The sequence below is a fragment of the Canis lupus genome, chromosome 22, assembly GCF_048164855.1.
Source record: "Canis lupus baileyi chromosome 22, mCanLup2.hap1, whole genome shotgun sequence".
Lineage (NCBI taxonomy): Eukaryota > Metazoa > Chordata > Mammalia > Carnivora > Canidae > Canis > Canis lupus.
The window spans coordinates 24,904,577-24,923,190 of record NC_132859.1 but is presented as its reverse complement, the minus strand read 5'-3'; the positions used below and the strand labels follow the sequence as shown (position 1 = coordinate 24,923,190).

The following is an 18,614-nucleotide window of genomic DNA, read 5'->3' as shown; positions in this document are numbered from 1 at the left end:
TTGTTGTTCATCATTAGCTTTGATATTTTTTCTTCACTGTAAAATTCCTCAATTCAAAATATCTCTAAATCAACCCTTCCTCTCCTATTGCTGAGAACAGTGGTTTGGGGTGTGGGATATTTAGAGTCAGATGTGCTTTGGGAGTTAGCCAGATTGAGAATAGTAGAGCAGCCTCTGTATATGGGAGTGTTTGTTTTTTAAAATAATCCCTTTTTCTCTTCCTGTGTTCAGACTTTAATAGCACTTTGAAAAGTTAGGTTTGATACATAGGTCAATCCCTGTGAGATTCCTAAAGTTCAATCATCAGAAGACAATTGCAGACAGCTCCGTTTTTATAACAGCTCATTACAAGCCTGCTGTGGTCCTGCTGCGCCCTTCTTCCAGCCGCCCTTGCTTTCATTTAACAGCTAGCTTCCATGGGGGCCCCTTTCTTGGGAAATAGCCTCTTTGTCCTCTGAATGCTTACAAAGAATAATAGTCACTCTGTACCTTTCCATGGAGTGATCCTCCCCAGCGTAGATTCCTTGAGGGCAGGCTTGAATTTGGGTCATCTTTGCATGTATCTCAGTGTACATCACCCTGCATGTCACCCTGCATGCTACTCAGTGAATTATTTTTTGCATAAGTGGATGAAAATATTCTATCATTATTAGTAGATCATTTCTGAAGATTTTTAAAGACTGTAAACTTTCAAAACCCTCAATAAGCCATAATATCCTTTTATTCATTTCTTAATTTACTTAGAGTAAAACTCATTTTTTTGTGTGTGAGTTCTGTTTCATCACCTGCAAAGATTCACGTAACTACCACCACAATCAAGATTCAGAGCTGTTCTAGCAGCACAGATACTCCCCTCAATTTCTTTTAAATAGCAGACTGATTGAGGGCTGTGAAGTCTGAGTGTCATACCACCACATATGAATGCTCTAGACTTCTACAACACCTTCACACGAACAAAGCATTACTTGTGCCTACCTCTAGTTCTAGAGCCAAAGGCAACACCTGCAACTCCCTTTGGTGTGAACCAGCCTCAACCCTGGAGTAAAAGGAAGGGGAAGGACTTTTGATCTGTGAAATAACTTCATACTTCTGCTTTTTATGTTTGCAGAAAAGTGTCCAGTGTACCCAACGGAGCTGGTATTTGCCCTGGACCAGTCCAACAGTGTCTCTGAACAGAGATTTAATGAAATGAGGGACATCATCACGTCCATCGTCAATGACCTTAACATCAGGGAAAGTAACTGCCCTGTGGGAGCAAGAGTTGTTGTGGTTTCCTATGACACAGGCACCAGCTACCTCATCCGCTGGTCAGACTACCATAGCAAGAAGCAGCTCCTCCAGCTTATTTCCCAAATAAAATATCGACCCCCCACAGAAGCCCAAGACATTGGTAATGCAATGAGGTTTGTGGCCCGGAACATTTTCAAGCGCACATACGGGGGAGCCAATGTGAGGAAAGTTGCTGTGTTTTTCAGCAGTGGACAAGCAGCCAGTCAGTCATCCATCATCACAGCCACCATGGAATTTAATGCCCTAGATATCAGTCCGGCAGTCTTTGCTTTTAGTGAAAGGATTTTCCTTGAGGCTTTTGAGGTATGAACTTCTCTTGGCAACTTCTTTATGTTTAACATAGTGGTACTGTTAAGGATAGTAGGCAGTGGGGGGGAGGGGGGCAGGATATGTGGTCTCTTGACCCCATCTGCAATTTTCCCAGCTATATTGTTGCCAAAGTCCATGAAATCCAATGTCTAATAACAACAGTAGTCAGTAATAATAGCAGCCCATTTGCTCAGCTCCTACTGTGTGCCAGGCACTGTCCCTAGAATTTTATATACATACTCATAACCCACTGCTGAAGTGAATGTTGTTATCCCTATTTAAAAAAATAGGGAAACTGAGGCCCAGAGAGTTTGAGTGACTTCTCCAATTTTGTACAGCTAATAAATGACTAAATCAAAATTTGAACTAAGGTTTTTCTGATTGAAGGGGACTTAAATATGGTACTCTATCAGCCCCCTGCAGATCAGGTGTTTCTAACACCTGTCCTCTGCTTGCTATATCTCATTGAATAGCTGGTTTTCACTTATGATAGATGAAGTTTAGGAGATCTTTGAACCCCTAATGTTGTATAAAACATTTAATGTAAATGAACATATGAACACAACAGAGGCGTCTGCCTTTGGCTCAGGGCATGATCTCAGAGTCCCAGGATTGAGTCCCGCATTGGGCTCCCTGCAGGGAGCCTGCTTCTCTTCCATCTGCCTGTGTCTCTGCCTCTCTGTGTCTCTCATGAATAAAATAAATAAAATCTTAAAAAAAAAAAAAAGAACACAAGAGAGGTTTGGATCAACAGATTCTTATGGGAGTCTATATTTCCTCCTCTCCCCCCAAAACTGAAGAATTTCTCCATCTACTGTTTTACTGTTTTTAAATGTATTCAGATTAGCCATGAACTACATGCTCCTGGAGCTGGGTAAAGCTATTGTGTTGTCCAAGAGATTACAAAGGTCTAAATATATACACAAATACATATCTTTCTACTGTAAAAAATAAAATCAAAATGGAAGCCCTTTATGACACGAAGAGAATCAATCTGCTCATGACACATCCAAGAAGTTTTTGGATATAGGAGCCACAGGGAAAGTCACAATATAAACTGATAAAAAGGATTGTAGGAAGTCAAAGTTTTGTCTACAAAAATGACTACCTCCCAACATACTAGATTATTTACTTATTTGTTGTATTATGGTATATGTCCCTATTGCACTAGACTATAAGGTAGAGATTTTATCTGCTTTGTTCATTTCTGTATCTCCAGCATCTAGAATACTACCTATAACATTATAGGCATTCAATAAATATGTATTGAATGAATGAATGAGTGAATGGATGAATGAAGAGCATATGGTTTATTCCTGTGAACAAACTTCCTTGATTTACCAAGGCAGCATTTGGTCTTTCTATGGGAGACAAACAAGGTCAAATACAAAATAATACCCAAAGCATCCAATTTCATAAAAAAAAATAGTAAGGAATGTAGTAAATACTTTTTGACTAAAAGGCTGGAGTAATTATAAATATTTTCAAATGCTCACTCAGTGTTTTACAGAAAAACAGGGTGTAACTTTTCTAACCCTTTACCTTCCCAAGGAAGAAGGGGGAAAAGCATAAATATCCCTGTGGATTGAGAGATACCGCATCACCACCCAGGAATGATAGATTTCTTTCATTGTAATAAAGGTATCTGCTTTCCATGGTGCCTCACACAGAGTAAATGGCCAATAAGTAGTTATTGACTCACTGAATGAATGAGTGAATTAAGAATAAATGAATGGGGATCCCTGGGTGGCACAGCGGTTTAGCGCCTGCCTTTGGCCCAGGGCGCGATCCTGGAGACCCGGGATCGAATCCCACGTTGGGCTCCCGGTGCATGGAGCCTGCTTCTCCCTCTGCCTGTGTCTCTGCCTCTCTCTCTCTCTGTGTGACTATCATAAAAAAAAAAAAAAAAGAATAAATGAATGCCCTATATTGTACCTCTCAGTAAGTATTGAAGCAAGAAAAGCAACCAAGAGACAGACGAAATGAGACTGTGTGCTACCAAGAATTTTGAATAGACTTAGTATCTTTTGTCTACTATCTTTGGAAATAAACTTTTAAATTAGAATTTGTGACTGAGGAAATCTACTTGACATCTGAAAGATGTACCTTCTTCTAAATAGGATTATCGGGGGTGGAAATAGTTGGGATCACTGCTTAAAGAAGCCAAGGGAAACTTGTACGTAAATAAAATTTCTCCAGAATCCAACTTCAGAAGCTGATGTGTGGCACATTATCAGCTGGTGCATAATCAGAAGCGTATAGGGGTACCTGGCTGGCTCAGTCAGTAGGGCATGAGGCTTGATCTTGGGGTTGTGAGTTTGAGTTCACACATGGGGTACTTAAGTACACATGGGTACTTATTATTATATGTGCTGCCGAAGCGAGCACACACATGGGTACTTAAAAATAAAATCTTAAAAAAAAAGAAGCACATAAAATTCAGTGAGAATTTCAGAATTGGAAATAAGTGTGAGATTTTAGTGCTTGCCTCAGTGGGTGAATCTAATGGTTATTGTGTGATAGTTTTCTCATCATAAAATAAAGATGCTGATAGTTGAATTACTTCCTTGTGTTGTTTAAAAGGAGGATTGTGTGTGTGTGTGTGTGTGAGAGAGAGAGAGAGAGAGAGAGACAAAAAAGATGTACTCAATAGAGCAAAGGGCTATAATGCAAGATAATGGTGATTAGCTAGGCGTTTTTCAAGCCAATCCTTAAAGTGAGTTCACAACGGCTCCCTGATAATGGTGAAAGAAAAATGAGCAAATATACTTGTTTTTCGTTACAGTTTGACAATACTGGAACATTTCAGGTGATCCCAGTTTCTCCAAATGGGAAGTATGAGCCATTAGAAAAATTTCAACACTGTACACTTTGCTACGGTAAGACCCATGAGAATTTATTGTGCTGAAACAATTAAGTGCCTTCTGGGTGAGTTATTAAATCTGGCTTTATCAGATATTTCTAGTGTTGATTGTAGATTTATTTTAAGTTTCCTAGTCTTTTAACACCATACGTTAGGGTTTCAATTTCTGTAATATTTAGAGCTTCCAGAGAATGTGAAAGTTGGTTTAAAATACTATCCTAATTGATATGGCTTTTCTTTGGGGAACATTTTGGTAGTGTGTATCAAAAACCTCTAAAATATTGAAAATATTTTCTAAATGAGTTTAGATATTACTTACAGACTTCAAGCATACATGCTACCTACATCTGCTTTCAACAAAGACTTTCCCAAATTGCCTTCTAGTGGCCACAGAAATATTGGGACATTGAAAATTCTTCATTAACTTAAATAGTTTATTAATTATTGGTAATAGGTCACTAAAGCACTTGAAAAATATCTCAAACAACAGTGTCTTGTTGTGCAGACATTGAATCAATCATGAATCTCTCTATGTGTTTTCAGACAAATGTTTTCCAAATGTTTGCATCAAAGAGATTTTTCTACCTGAAAATTCATACATGGATGTGGCTTTCCTCTTAGACAATTCTCAGACTATAGCAAATGATGAGTTTAAGGCTGTGAAAACCTTGGTGAGCTCTATGATTGACAACTTCAACATTTCATCAGATCCAAGAATCTCAGACTTTGGTGATAGGATTGCCTTGTTGAGCTATTCTCCTTGGGATACTTCTAGGAGAAAGAAGGGTGTGGTAAAAACAGAGTTTGGATTTACAACTTATAATGACAGAGTCCTAATGAAGAGGCATATCCAGACTTCCCTCCAACAGCTAAAAGGAGAAGCTACCATTGGCCATACCCTACTGTGGACTGTGGAGAACCTCTTCCCACAAACACCCAACTTGAGAAAACACAAGGTCATTTTTGTGATCTTAGCTGGAGAGTATCATGAGAGAAAGGAATTCTTGAAGAAGGTAGCTCTGAAGGCCAAGTGCCAAGGCTATGTCATATTTGTGGTTTCCCTGGGCTTTACACATATGGATGACATGGAAGAGTTAGCCAGCTACCCACTTGATCACCATCTGATACAGCTTGGGAGAATTCATAAACCAGATCTGGATTATGTTACGAAGTTTGTAAAGCCACTTGTTTACTATATCAGACGTAAGTCATTGTTTTGTTTTCCTTTTTTGTTTTAATAAATTGGTATATGTTAATAGTATTGATAGCCTAACACATCTTTGAATCTCTAGCTAACCCAAATATACAAATTAGATGGTGAGAGGGAGAGAGAGGTGGGACATACCCTGATTATACCCCATTTTTACCATAATCTGGTGAGACTTTTTTCATGAGAGAGTGTCTTTTACACAAAATCTCAGCACTAAAATCATGGAGTGATTGGAGGTCTCTAGAGCCACATCTGCTAACCTAAAGAAGTTTTAGCACTTCTTTGATAAGCATTTACATTAAAAGTTTGCCCTACTGCACCTGGTTTATTTTCAACCTTGGTACACCCTGGAGACCTGTATGAAGGCTTAAAGATGGCACAGTCCAAAGTCCAAAGAGTTTAAGCATACAAATCATATAGGAATCTTGTTAAAACTCAAATCCTGGTTCAGTCTGTAGAGGGTGGAGCCTGAGACTCTGCATTTCTAACAGTGATGTCAATGCTTCTGGTCCAAGAATGACACTTTGAGTAGGAAGGCTTGAGGCCAATGCACTACAAAATGTCACCTGTTGGATGGGCAAGAGTCCACAAACTGATCTGCAAGCAAGAAATACAGAGATTGAGAATAAGCAGCTATAAACCTTTAAAGCAATTTGACGTTGCCTCAGCATGAAAGTGTACTCTGTCTCATATGACAAGATGGAATCCACAAGGATCAGTCTGCAAAGGATTAGAAATAAAATACCTTCCCCACAAATGATTTGAGAAACTCTCTAGAGCAGTAGTTCTTGACTAAGGATGATTTTACCTCCCAAACATTTGGAAATGTCTGGAGATACTTTTTTTTTGTCACAACTGAGGGAGAGGATTCTAGCATCTAGTGCATAGAGACCAGGGATGCTGCTAAACATCTCTCTAAAGCACAGGATACCTCCCGAAGGAAAAAAAAAAAAAAGATACAGCCCAAATTGTCAGTAGCACTGAATTTGAGAAACCCTGACTCTAAGGCATCCCACAGAATCATGGCTGAACCTGTTCCTTCTGGGACTCTACCATGTTCAGACCTAAGTTCTGTAGGAGCCAGTCTCACCACTCTTTGAATTCCAAAGTTGCCCTGGTGTTTGAGGAATCTCCAATAGCACCATCATGACAGTATCTTGAGAGTTCCCTCTCCGTTGCAGAGAAAGCTCGATCTTTTTGCTGTAAATCATATTTGATTGCAGAGTCCAATATTCTTGGGAATATCATGTTATTTCTTTAAATGCCTTCTATTGTATGATACACCATTATATTATATAAAAAGAAAGAAAAGTGCTTCCAATTTAATGTTGTTATCAACTTGCCTATTAGAGTTTTGTATTTTATAGTAACTGAGAATTCTTTTACACTAGCAAATGTCACTCTTGTGCATGCATAAACAGGGCATATGTATGAAATAGACTAGTGGGGGCATTCCTAAAACTTCTTTACACTCAAAACTGGACTCCTGTGAGCTATTTCTTGACTCCAATTCACTGAGATCTATCTTGTTCAGTGCAACATTATTCTTTATGTTGTCAAGATAGATGGTGACACAGCACTTTTAAAGGACTCTATAAAAACAATTCAAAGCTGGTCTTGCTGGGCTCCTAAGTTAGGCGTTGCGATGATTAGAGCTAGCTTTTGATTGCCACCTGAACAATGTTGGTAAATACACCTAGTTCAGTGCCTTCCCATAACCACTTGTTTCATAGGGGTTAAAAGATTTCTCTACTAACACTTCTGGGAATTGTTTCTAAACTATTGACCCTTATTCTATCAGTTTTATTGCTGGCATATTTGATATTCCCACATACACAGGCAATGTCACTAGTATAACAGTTCCCACTTTACTAATGGCAGCTGTCAAATGCAATTGATTAGAAGACTTAATCTCATTTCAAGGGAATGGGGAAAAAATGCTCGTCTTAGAACTAGAGAAAAGTACAATTATTATAAAACCCTAAACATTCTCCAAGATATTTTCATGGAATTGTGGATCATTCAGTGGCCCAAAGCCTCCTTTAATTAAAAACTATTTTCCTGAATGAGGAGAAATAATGATACACTTTTTAACATAGAGCAACAGTGGGAAGGGCACAATGTGGCATATTATTTATGTCAGTAAGCTAAAATTTTTTCTTTGATCATTTTCCTCCTAGGAAACCAGTGTTAATGGGTACAGAAGCACAGAAATAGCATCATATTATAAAATGCTACCTTTTCTATGTTTGATCCATTAGCATAAACTAGAATAAATAAGCTTGACAGATTCAGAATAAAATTTCCCTTAGAGTCCATTAGCCTGAGCATGTGGAAATCCTGTGGTACAGTTAACCCTTAAATGAACAATTTGATGAGGCTTGTTTTCTATGAGCCTAGTAATTCTTTGGCTGCAAAACACTCTAAAACCAAGCTTTGAAGGTTGTTTCTAGTTACTACTGTTTTCTGTTTCCACTCCCCCCAAGTTTGGCTAAAATATCTTAGTGACATTGATTGCTTCAAGAAGATTCCTGTTGGGATTTTTTTTCCTTAGCAAATGTAATTTCTGATTTAAAAACCTAACTATAACTTTGCTCTCTCAATAGGAGGATTCAATCAGTATCCACCACCAGTGCTTGAGAATACCTGTAGACTCATCAATTCAGAAGAAGAAGATAATCAAAACAGTGATCTCCTGTGAGTTAGAAATCTCTTCTATTTATAAGAGACTGTTAATTGACTGATGGCAGGTTATTAGGTTGAGAAAGCTAATAAGGTCTCTAAAGGCTTCCCCATATATTCCATTTTCTAGAGCAGAAGCTACACAGCAAGCATGCTTTCTGGATTGATGTTTCTGTAACTTCCTCATGAGCTGTATTACAATTTTTCCTTTCAGTTCATGGTTTCCTGAGAAATTCCCACATTGAGATCTACCCCAGAATAGAACCCACAATATAGCCTTAGCCACTGCAACCTCACTTCCCACCCTTCCCCAGCATCAGCACTGAGTTCTGGCCATAGTGGACTCACCTGCCTTGTGTGAATGGTTGCTTCACCCTCCTGGGTCTCGGGTTACACTGCCTGGAACTCTGTTCCTTCCAGTGAAATCTTACCCATTGTCTATGGCCCTGATGGAAGATGCCTCCTCTTAGAGGCCCGTTTTTACTTTCAAAGTCCTTACTTTCTTGTATCTTCTTATACTTCTGTGGAAGCACTTATAACAGTTTATCACAATGTCTTATTTCCCTGAAGCCTGGGGTTGCAAACAATCCATTGTTTCATCCCCCCAAAAGATAACATAAAAAGACCCCACAATATAATTGCACATATAAGCATTTTTTTCCTTAAAATTGTATCCTAAATAACAATATAAATAATTAATCTGAATGAATCTTGAACCTCAAACAGAATGAGTGGCCCTTTGGTTTCTCTCTGTTTCTCTGTATTTCACCAAGCTTGGATCCCTAACTGCAGCCTTGCAAAAGCCCAAATTTAAGCCCATAATTACTTTCTTCCTCTCAGATTGCAGTTAAGGAAAGAGTTTCTCAGAACAGATAAGGTATCTCACACATATCCAGAAGCACAATGACAAGATGATGCATGCTCAGAATTCATACAAGTACATATTCCTATAATGTCAGATTTCATTCACTTGGTAGTTTAGCAAGGAAATGTCCAGTAGCCAACACCTGAAGAACACTATGGCACTGATGTCATGTGAAGCAATATTTCCCAGCATTGAATAAGACATAAATTCATTTAAAGGCAAATCAATTCTTAGAGAACTGCAGATAAAATATATGTTATTCAAACATACACAAACATAAACCTAGCTGCAAATACTGTATTTATAGTTCTTGTGCAACTATCAGACTAAAACAAACGTGCATAGAATCCAAGCAAACTCAGTAAAACACAAATTTAAAGTGCTAATTTAATATAATGGATGATTCTGCTTTGCCAAGATAGAATTCCTAAAAACAAAAATTATGGTTCCTATTGGTAAAAAAAAAAGAAAAAAAAAGTAAAACATGATGCATGTTGCAGAGGTACACCTGCTTTTGGCTTGCCTACTCTGTACATGACACCTTAATTCCTCACTGCTGTCTTCACCTGTACTATTACAGAATTGTCGTTCATATCATATGTCATCATATCACTTGGCTTTAAGTGTGAATGTATTATTCACATATTATGTTTGAGTTTTTTTGCCTTTCCTCATTAACTCCCAACAGTTAAAGTAGTATTCCCAAGTGCCAAACAGTAGTATCAAATACAAATGTGAACATGAAGACATTGAAATTACATAAAGGTGCATATCAACTTATATCAAATGTGTTTTCTATCGTCATCTAAAAAACACATCCTCAAATTATCATAGAGAATTCTTAAACTCCTAAGAATATAAATGTAGACACCATTTTAAGAAATATGATGTTGATGAGATAAGTTTTATATAGTCTTATTCTTTTCAGAGCAGTTCTTGGAAAATTAAATATCTGTTTTCTTTGTTTTCTATGGGGAGTGACATCAATCTGAGAGATTATATGCTTGTTCCAAATAACCTATGATCGAGTTTCTTCTTATTTACCTAAAACTCTGTGGCAAATCAGACTCGGTTTATTCCAAACTAGTAGGTACTAGGCTATAAGCAGATGGGGGAAAATGAAGGATAAATGGGAATTGTTTATCAGTTTATACTTTTTAATAATAAAAAATCATAATGAATAATTTACTGAAATGAATTTAGATTTTTACCACTCATTTTTCTTCTAAGAAATGATTAAGTAACTATATCAAATCACTGGAATATTTTATTTGCATTCCTCAAAGCTACCATCTAACACTTTCATTTTTATCTGCTAGATTTACTCCTGAGACACAGGAGTTTTCTTCAGGAGAGGACAGCTTCATTGGCCAGGAATTAAGTGCTAAATCAGACACATCTTTTGTGTGGGAGAATGGTGGAAGTGCCCATGTGGCTTACATAAACGACAGGGTTAAGCCACAAGGATTAATGATCACATATGAAAAAGGTCAGGATTCTGAAGGAATTGCAAGTTTTACTTCTGGTAAGGAAATGAAAAGTTACAATGGAATTTTTAAATTATGGGGGTCCTCATCTTTTAACACGAGCAGAAAATCAAGTAAACGAAGGCTGTTCTCTTAGACAACTGTTTTTCAAGTTCAAGATGGTAGCTACAGCCACTGCTTTGGTTGAAAATTAAGGTTTAAAAGATGACAAGCGCCACTGATATGAGCTCTGAGAGATGTCCCTGCTATCCTCATCAGACTTAAGATTTCTCTAGAAGGATAGTGTGATGTAGAAGGAAGTGATAAGAGAACATCGGAGTAGAGGAAAGATTAAAATCACTATAAAAGCTGGCCTGGCCAGCACTTTGGACTCTGTGATTGCATGAGAAGGTATGTTATTTTTGAGGTACTTAGAAATGACAGAGCACAGACTTTCCCATTGCCTACTTTATACATTTGAGTGGCAAAGCAAGAATACCTTCTGGCAGGATTTAATAGTTTCAAATAAATCAGATGCATAGGGTTTTTGTCTGTGTTTTCATGAAAAGGCGGGGGGGAGCATTTTAAACAGACTTCAGCCATTTTCAGCTGTGCATGTAGAGGCTTCCAAAACATTCATTTGGCCAGAATACCAGCATTTAAAGCAGTAAGTCATAAGTATCATGTATGTTGTTAGACAATGCAAGTTTTAAAAAAAGGGAGCCAATCTGAGGTCAGTTATTCCTAAGAATGAATCACATTCATTCTCAGTAACTTGCTTGGATAAATACTTTTTCTTTTCCTTGGGTTCAACACTCACGTCTCCACAGTGTCCCCCTATTTATGAAATATAAATATTTGCACTCACCTTTAAAACAACCAAACTTTCCTTTTTGAAGCTAGGATTAAGAATAAAAAGGTCAGGGGGGATCCCTGGGTGGCTCAGTGGTTTAGTGCTGCCTTCAGCCCAGGGTGTGATCCTGGAGACCCGGGATCCAGTCCCATGTGGGGCTCCCTGCATGGAACCTGCTTCTCCCTCTGCCTGTGTCTCTACCTCTCTCTCTCTCTGTCTCTCTGTCTCTCATGAATAAATAAATCAAATCTTTTTAAAAAAAAGAAAAGGTCAATCATTAGTTGAAAAATAAGGCTTAAAAACATAATGCAGTAAAACTAAATGTCTATAGTGCCATGTCATCAAGGCATTTAACTATGTATATTTTTTAGTTAAACAATTTTTATTATCATATAGACCTAGCTTACAGAAGAGGATAGATATTTCTTCTTTTTAATGGATAGAATTAATTTTGGGTGTTCATTTCAATGATAAGGTACAGGAATTTATTATGGTTTGGTTTAAAAAAGAAGAAAAGGAGGGGGGGGAGTTGTTTGGCAGGATTAGAATACCAAACTATCAATTGTGATCATTTTGTTAGAGGTAAGCATTCTAAAGTCTAATAATTCAGAAATGTGAATCTTTTCAGGAAAGGATAGATATAACTGGATATTTAGGGGAAAAAAGAGAAAAAGAACTCATCTTTGTTGCCATTTTTAACAACCATTGTTCAGTAATAACAGAAAGACTTTATTTGGTTTATTAGATGTTGAGGAATCAAGATACTTGTAGCTAGTGGAAGGTTCATTTTGGCCAAAGAAATCATTGTACATGGCTCTACTAGGAAAAAATGTAGATTATTAGCTGCCCCTCCCCACTTCATTTCTCCTGCAGTGGGTTGAAGTGTGCTGGGAGTTCCGTGGAGGATTATGTCATGTTGTGGTAGCCTGCAAACAGTATGAGCCTCAGATCTAAGGATAATATATATTTTTTTATCCAGTAAACTAAATCTGAGTTTCAGATCATAAGTGTTGCCTAGGGATTTTGTGCTATTTCTTCCTTCCTTTCTTTGATCATCTTTAGCCAGTTGCCAAAACCTGCTGAGGACTTTCTATATAATGCGCCGTCCTCATGAAGAGTACATTGTGGGTTTGATATTTTATTCAGTTGCTAAGAGATGAGCTTTGATTAGTTCCAGATGTATTGTACAGATAGAAGGTTGATAACTTGCATAAACACCCTCATATGCTGTGCTTGTTACTCATTTGTAATGTGATTCTTATGGCTGATGGCTGATCTTTCTGCCCTTGAACTGACAGTCTTGGGGGAAAGTCAGGAATCTGAACCACTTAAGATATGTATAGTTTCCAGAGTCCTGTGGGCTGGTAATGAGTTGTGTATTTTCCTTGAGAAGCACAATCACTATTTCTCTACCTATGCCTCTCCCTCTGATTTCCAAGTTCATCTTCAGTTTCATCACCTTTCCTGGCCCTCTCTAATCCTTACAACAGCTGAAGGACAGTTTGTATCAGAATCACCTGGAAGTCCTTCATAGCCACAGATTGCTAAGCCCTCCTCAGAACTACTCCTTCATATTTAGGGGTATGAGTGGTGGAGAATAGTCTAGAAACTTTAAAACCACCAGAGGTAATTTTTCTATGTCCACAAGCTTGAGATCCACTATCCCAAGGATTCTCAAAGTGTGGTCCCTAAACCAGCAGCACCAGCAGCACCTGGGAACTCATTAGAAATGCAGCTTTTCGGGGATCCCTGGGGGGCTCAGCGGTTCAGCGCCTGCCTTTGGCCCAGGATGTGGTCCTGGAGTCCCAGGATCGAGTCCCGCATCACGTTCCCGGCATGGAGCCTGCTTCTCCCTCTGCCTGTGTCTCTGCCTCTCTCTCTCTCTCTCTCTCTCTGTCTTTCATGAATGAATAAAAAAATAAAATATTTTTTAAAAATGCAGCTTTTCAGCACTCACCCAGACCTACCAAATCAGAAACTCTGGGGCTGGGGCTCAGGAATCTGAGTTTTAAGAAGCAGAGCAGATGGCTCTAATACAGGTGGTATTTTAAGAACCGCTGTTCATCCTACTACTTTGGTGGGCCAGATTTGCTCTGCATTCTCAATGGAGCTGAAACCAATTGAGTATCTGAACCACAAAACAGAGGTGGGAATTCCTGTTTCCAAAGGAATCCCCATGAACTGCATAATAATTTTATTTTACTCCTCTAAGACCACTGAACGTTCATGTCTCCCTCCATCCACTCAACATCTAAAAAAACACTTTTTAAGATCTAAATAATATCAAGATAATGTAGAGATGATATCATGCATTTTGACCACAATATGTGCAATATAAAAATTCTTTGGAAAATTCAGTCTTTCTTAATTACTTACCAAAGGAATACACACAGTACTTAGGAATTGTGAAATGAAAAATGGGTGGTTTAATTCTAATTAAGTTGCAACTGTGACCCAGGGGCAAGCCAGTACTTTCATCAAAGATACTGTGCTAACCAATATTTAAGATATAGTTAGTTGATTTTCAAGATTAAAGGACAGGATAATTTGTAATGAAATGTTAAATACAACCCAAACTGAGGCTGGGGCTCGCTCACAGCTTTAAGAGGTCATAGGCCATAGGATAACTTCAACTAATGTTCTTTTCAATGAATTTCACTGAGAAATGAGAAATAACACTTCTCCCTTAGAACTAGACTGGAATTCTGTTTTAGGGAATTTGCATAGGCTCCATTTTACATTTTTTATTTTTCGAACATTAATCTGATTCTGAACTACAAACCAGCTTTTTTTTTTTTTTTTTTAAGTCAATATGTCTTTTGACTTCTACTCAGTCATAGGGTATTAGAGCTGGAAAGGTATTTAGTAATCACCTCTTGCAAATTCACCTGGGGGTGATTGCACTTTACCCACCCTGGGAGACATTGCAATGTCTGGAGATGGTTTTTGTTGTCCCAACTGGAAGGTGCTACTGGCATCTAATGGACAGAGGCCACAGACACTGCTAAATATTTTACAATGCCCAGAACCTCCCCTCACAACAAAGAACTATTTAGTCAAACTGTCAATAGTGGGAGAAACCTAGTTTTAGAAGAAACTTCATGCCCCAAATTCTCAGAGTAGGGACTCACAATTCCTACACCCTGTCAACGGTTTCCCTGTTACACTCTCAAGATTCTGCTAAAAAAAAAATCTAAAAAATTATGAAAGTACTATCATATCATATAAGATTTGAATACAAAGAATCTCAAATAATTTAGCAAAAATTATTCATAGTGTAGAGTATATTCTTTGTTTTTTCCATAGGTATATAGTTTTACATCATTTCATCCAATTGGATATCCTGCTTTTCACATCATATTAATGTCATACATTTTGCATGTTGCTGCAAGCTTCATACTGATTTTTCTGTATCTTATGTTACTTTCAATGAATGAATTTATCTCTTATTGAACACTTAGTTCATTTCTAATTTTTGCTGTTATGTATTGAACTTGAATATATTATCTTGACTTCTGCTGAACTTAAATCCATACTGGACTTAAAAATGCAGCAGAATTGGCTTCTAAGTCACCTGTGGAACACCAGCTGAATGTCCTACTTTCATTTCAGTACACATTCTAAAGAGGAGGTCAGTAATAAAATTGTGGTCGTATCTGAATTTTAATGATGTGTTTCACGAATGCTTTAGGAAATTTCAACCATCTTGATGTTCTTTGGGGAATAAACTGATTTTCCTGATCATATTAAACTGTAGGCTGAGGTGGTTGCGTTTACTTTTGCTTGGGAATTTATTATGTTGTCATTACAGTTTTGAGTGTCTTCCATGAAGGTTTTGAATGTGGACAAAACTAAAGTGAACTGATTGTTCAGGATATGTGGACTGTTTGAATTCAAATGTACACTGAGGTTGCTTCTGTATGTCTCATGCAATCATTTATTGCAAGTAATAAAGCAATGTTCTAGAATACTAGTGACATTTTTTTTTCATGCAGACCCCTTTCTTATGGAATAAAACTTGGAAATAGTAATTGGGTGATAGTGGTGGTGGTAGAGGGGGTTGTGATGACAGAGTTGGCGCTGGTTGCAGAGATAGGAAAGACAGTGGTGGTGAAGGTGTTAGCTGTTGCTGATGGTGGTGGTAGAGGTGGGTGGTAGAGATGTTGATGGTGGAGATGGAGGTAGGGCTAGGAAAGTGGGGTGATGATTGTGGTGGTAATAGTGGTAGTGGTGGGGAAATGATGGTGGTGAGAGCAGTGGTGGAAGTGTGAAGGTGGGATGGCAGTAGTGGTGGTGGTGGTGGCGGAGGTGAAGGTAACAGTGACAGCCCTCATTAAGCACTAAGGATTTATGTGGATTTTCCATGATTATTCAGATGTCCTTTCATGTAGCAAATACATATTGGCTCCTGTTCTGAGTTAAGCCCTGAGTTATTCTCTTTGGGGACTTAGAGAAGTTGTTTTGTTTGGTTTGTTTTTTTTTTTTTTTTTTTAAAGACTCAGACAGAGGCCCTATCTTCAAGGAGCTTGGGTTTGACAGAATATATTCTGTGTGTACAAAAAAAATGTGTAACACAAGTCAGAACATATTCCATTTAACTAAAAGTACAGATGGAATGCTCTGAGGACTAATGTTTATTCACTGCAGTACAATTCTCAGAGAACTATTTCTCTGCACTGTCTCACTTGATGATTGAACAATGCATGAAGAATAGTCATAACCACAGAAGCTACTGCTTACTTAGCACAACTGTGTGCCAGGCACAGTGCTAGGCACTGTAGACACATGATTACATTTCATCTTTACCAAAAAGTCTATCATCATTATTATTATTATTACATTTTGTATTTTTAAAGTTTGTTTGTTTGTTTATTTAGAGCATGCACATGCAAGCAGAGGGAAGGGCAAAGGAAGAGGGAGAGGGAAAGAAAGTATCTCAAGTAAACTCCTCGATGAGTGTAGAGCCCAAGATGGAGCTCAATCTCACAACTCTGAAACCATGACCTGAGCCAATATCAAGAGTCAGATGCTCAACTGACTAAGCCATCCCAGTACCCCTGCACTTTGTATTTTACAGATGAAGACACTGAATAAGAGCTTCAAGTACTTAGCTTTAAGTAGCAGAACCAGGATTCATACCCATGCCCACTAACTTTTAACCATGTGTGCCATGTGGCTTGGCGATGGCTTTGTCTGTATTTACAGATAAGGAAATAAATCCAATTGCCAAATTTGAGAATAAGTTCGATCACATCATCATTTGGGAAAATTATCTTAAAATAATTTTTGTAGTGCCATTTTATTTTTTTATTTTTTTAAAGATTTTATTTATTTATTCATGAGAGACAGAGACAGAGAGAGAGAGAGAGAGAGAGAGAGAGAGATGCAGAGACACAGGCAGAGGGAGGAGCAGGCTCCATGCAGGGAGCCCAACGTGGGACTCGATCCTGGGTCTCTAGGACCACGCCCGGGGCTGAAGGTAGCGCTAAACCACTGAGCCACTGGGGCTGCCCCCATTTTATTTTTAAAACATAATTTCATTAAAAATAATTCCTGGTTATAAACTCATCCAGAGGCCCTAATGCCAGAATAAATTTGCTTTATAAACTGCTTATAAATTCACCTAGAGTCTAGAGCACAGAATAATACCATAAACACCAAAAATGCTAGATCTGGGTTGTTTGGGTCTAAATAATTCCTAAGGCATGCATTGCTTTTTCTCAGTATGCTGGTACATTCTGCAGACTTGTTTCAGAGTGTGAAGTTGACTGCATGAGTGAGTCTGTCAGACTAAGTGCCACCTAGAAAGGTCTAGGTCAAGAAAGATATTTATTCTGTCTTTGGGGGAAAAGGATGAAATCTATTTTAAGACAGTCACTTCTACTTGTTCAGGTAAATGTGGGAAAGAGGATCACATACAATAAACCAAGGGAATTTTAAATGTATCTATATTTCCCTTTGGCATAAAATCAATGATACACAGTCACACACACTCTTGCGCCTCCCTTCCTTGCTGCTCCGGCTTAGAACTTGGCCACTGACCTAAGGAGGGAAGACAGGCCTAAGCTGGCATTGTTAAATGGAGAGGTACATAAATTATTGCCAACTCCTCTGTAGTTAAACATTCACAAACAGCAGAATGAGCCTTCTCATTTCTGAGAACATGCATACATATGTGCATGTGCAAGTTGTCTTCCACTAATACCAGTTGATTATGCATTTTTTCTTATGGAAATTCTGATTTACGAAATATAGTAACATGGGCAGGATTTTCAGGTCTTTGCAGCTTTTCTATTTATTTCCCTCTAAAAATTATATCTGTGGAGTACTTAGGATATGTTAGGCACTGTGCAAACTTAATTTAACTCTCTAAAAAACTTTATAAGATTATAGTTTATTATTGCTATTTTTTACATAATGAAACTGAGGTATGGAGGGACTCAGTCACAGAGGTAACAAACAGCAGAAACAGGACTCAAACCACAAGTTTCTGCTCATAACCACTGCCCTATAATGCCTAGAGAAGAAAAAATTGAAATTTTTATTTAATTCATATAGTTACCTACTTTTGGAAGAAAACTTCCTCTAGTGGTTTCACTTAGAAGGAATAGCAGTTGACCAAGAACCTCATTTTTCATATCAGCTTCCAGGGCTTTTGGCGAAGTGGTTAAAATGTCTGCTCTACCCTCATATCTGATGACCATTTCTTCGAAGGATTTATGTGAGTGGAGCTTAAATCCTGCCTCTACCACTTAGAAGCTGTCATTTCTTGGCCAAATAATTTACTCTCTCCAAGCCTCTGCTTGCTCATCTGTAAAAGGGGAATGATGGTAACTGCACCCTCATGATGCATGAGAGAAGACATGCACAGAGCTGAGCATAAGACCTGAAGTGAACTGAATGCTCAATCAAATACTCAGTATAAAAGCAGGAAAGAAAACATTGCCAACCTCATGGGAAGTCTTCTAAAACAATGTTACCTTAAAAAATATTGCTGAAGTTCATGTGGACAGAAATATACATGTAAGGTAGCCTCAGTTATACATGTGACTTGCCTGTGAAGAACACATGGCTAA

The 18,614-nt window shown here is 38.1% G+C and overlaps 1 protein-coding gene across 1 annotated transcript in view; it reads left to right on the top strand.

Moving 5' to 3' along the window:
* The window catches only part of COL6A5 (collagen type VI alpha 5 chain), a 129,710-nt gene that overhangs the window by 94,960 nt on the left and 16,136 nt on the right, over positions 1–18,614 (top strand). Inside the window, exons 33-37 of the mRNA XM_072792814.1 lie at positions 1,109–1,593; positions 4,385–4,478; positions 5,006–5,665; positions 8,279–8,369; positions 10,539–10,744. Coding sequence (XP_072648915.1) covers positions 1,109–1,593; positions 4,385–4,478; positions 5,006–5,665; positions 8,279–8,369; positions 10,539–10,744 — 1,536 coding nt within the window. The remainder of the gene's footprint in view (positions 1–1,108; positions 1,594–4,384; positions 4,479–5,005; positions 5,666–8,278; positions 8,370–10,538; positions 10,745–18,614) is intronic.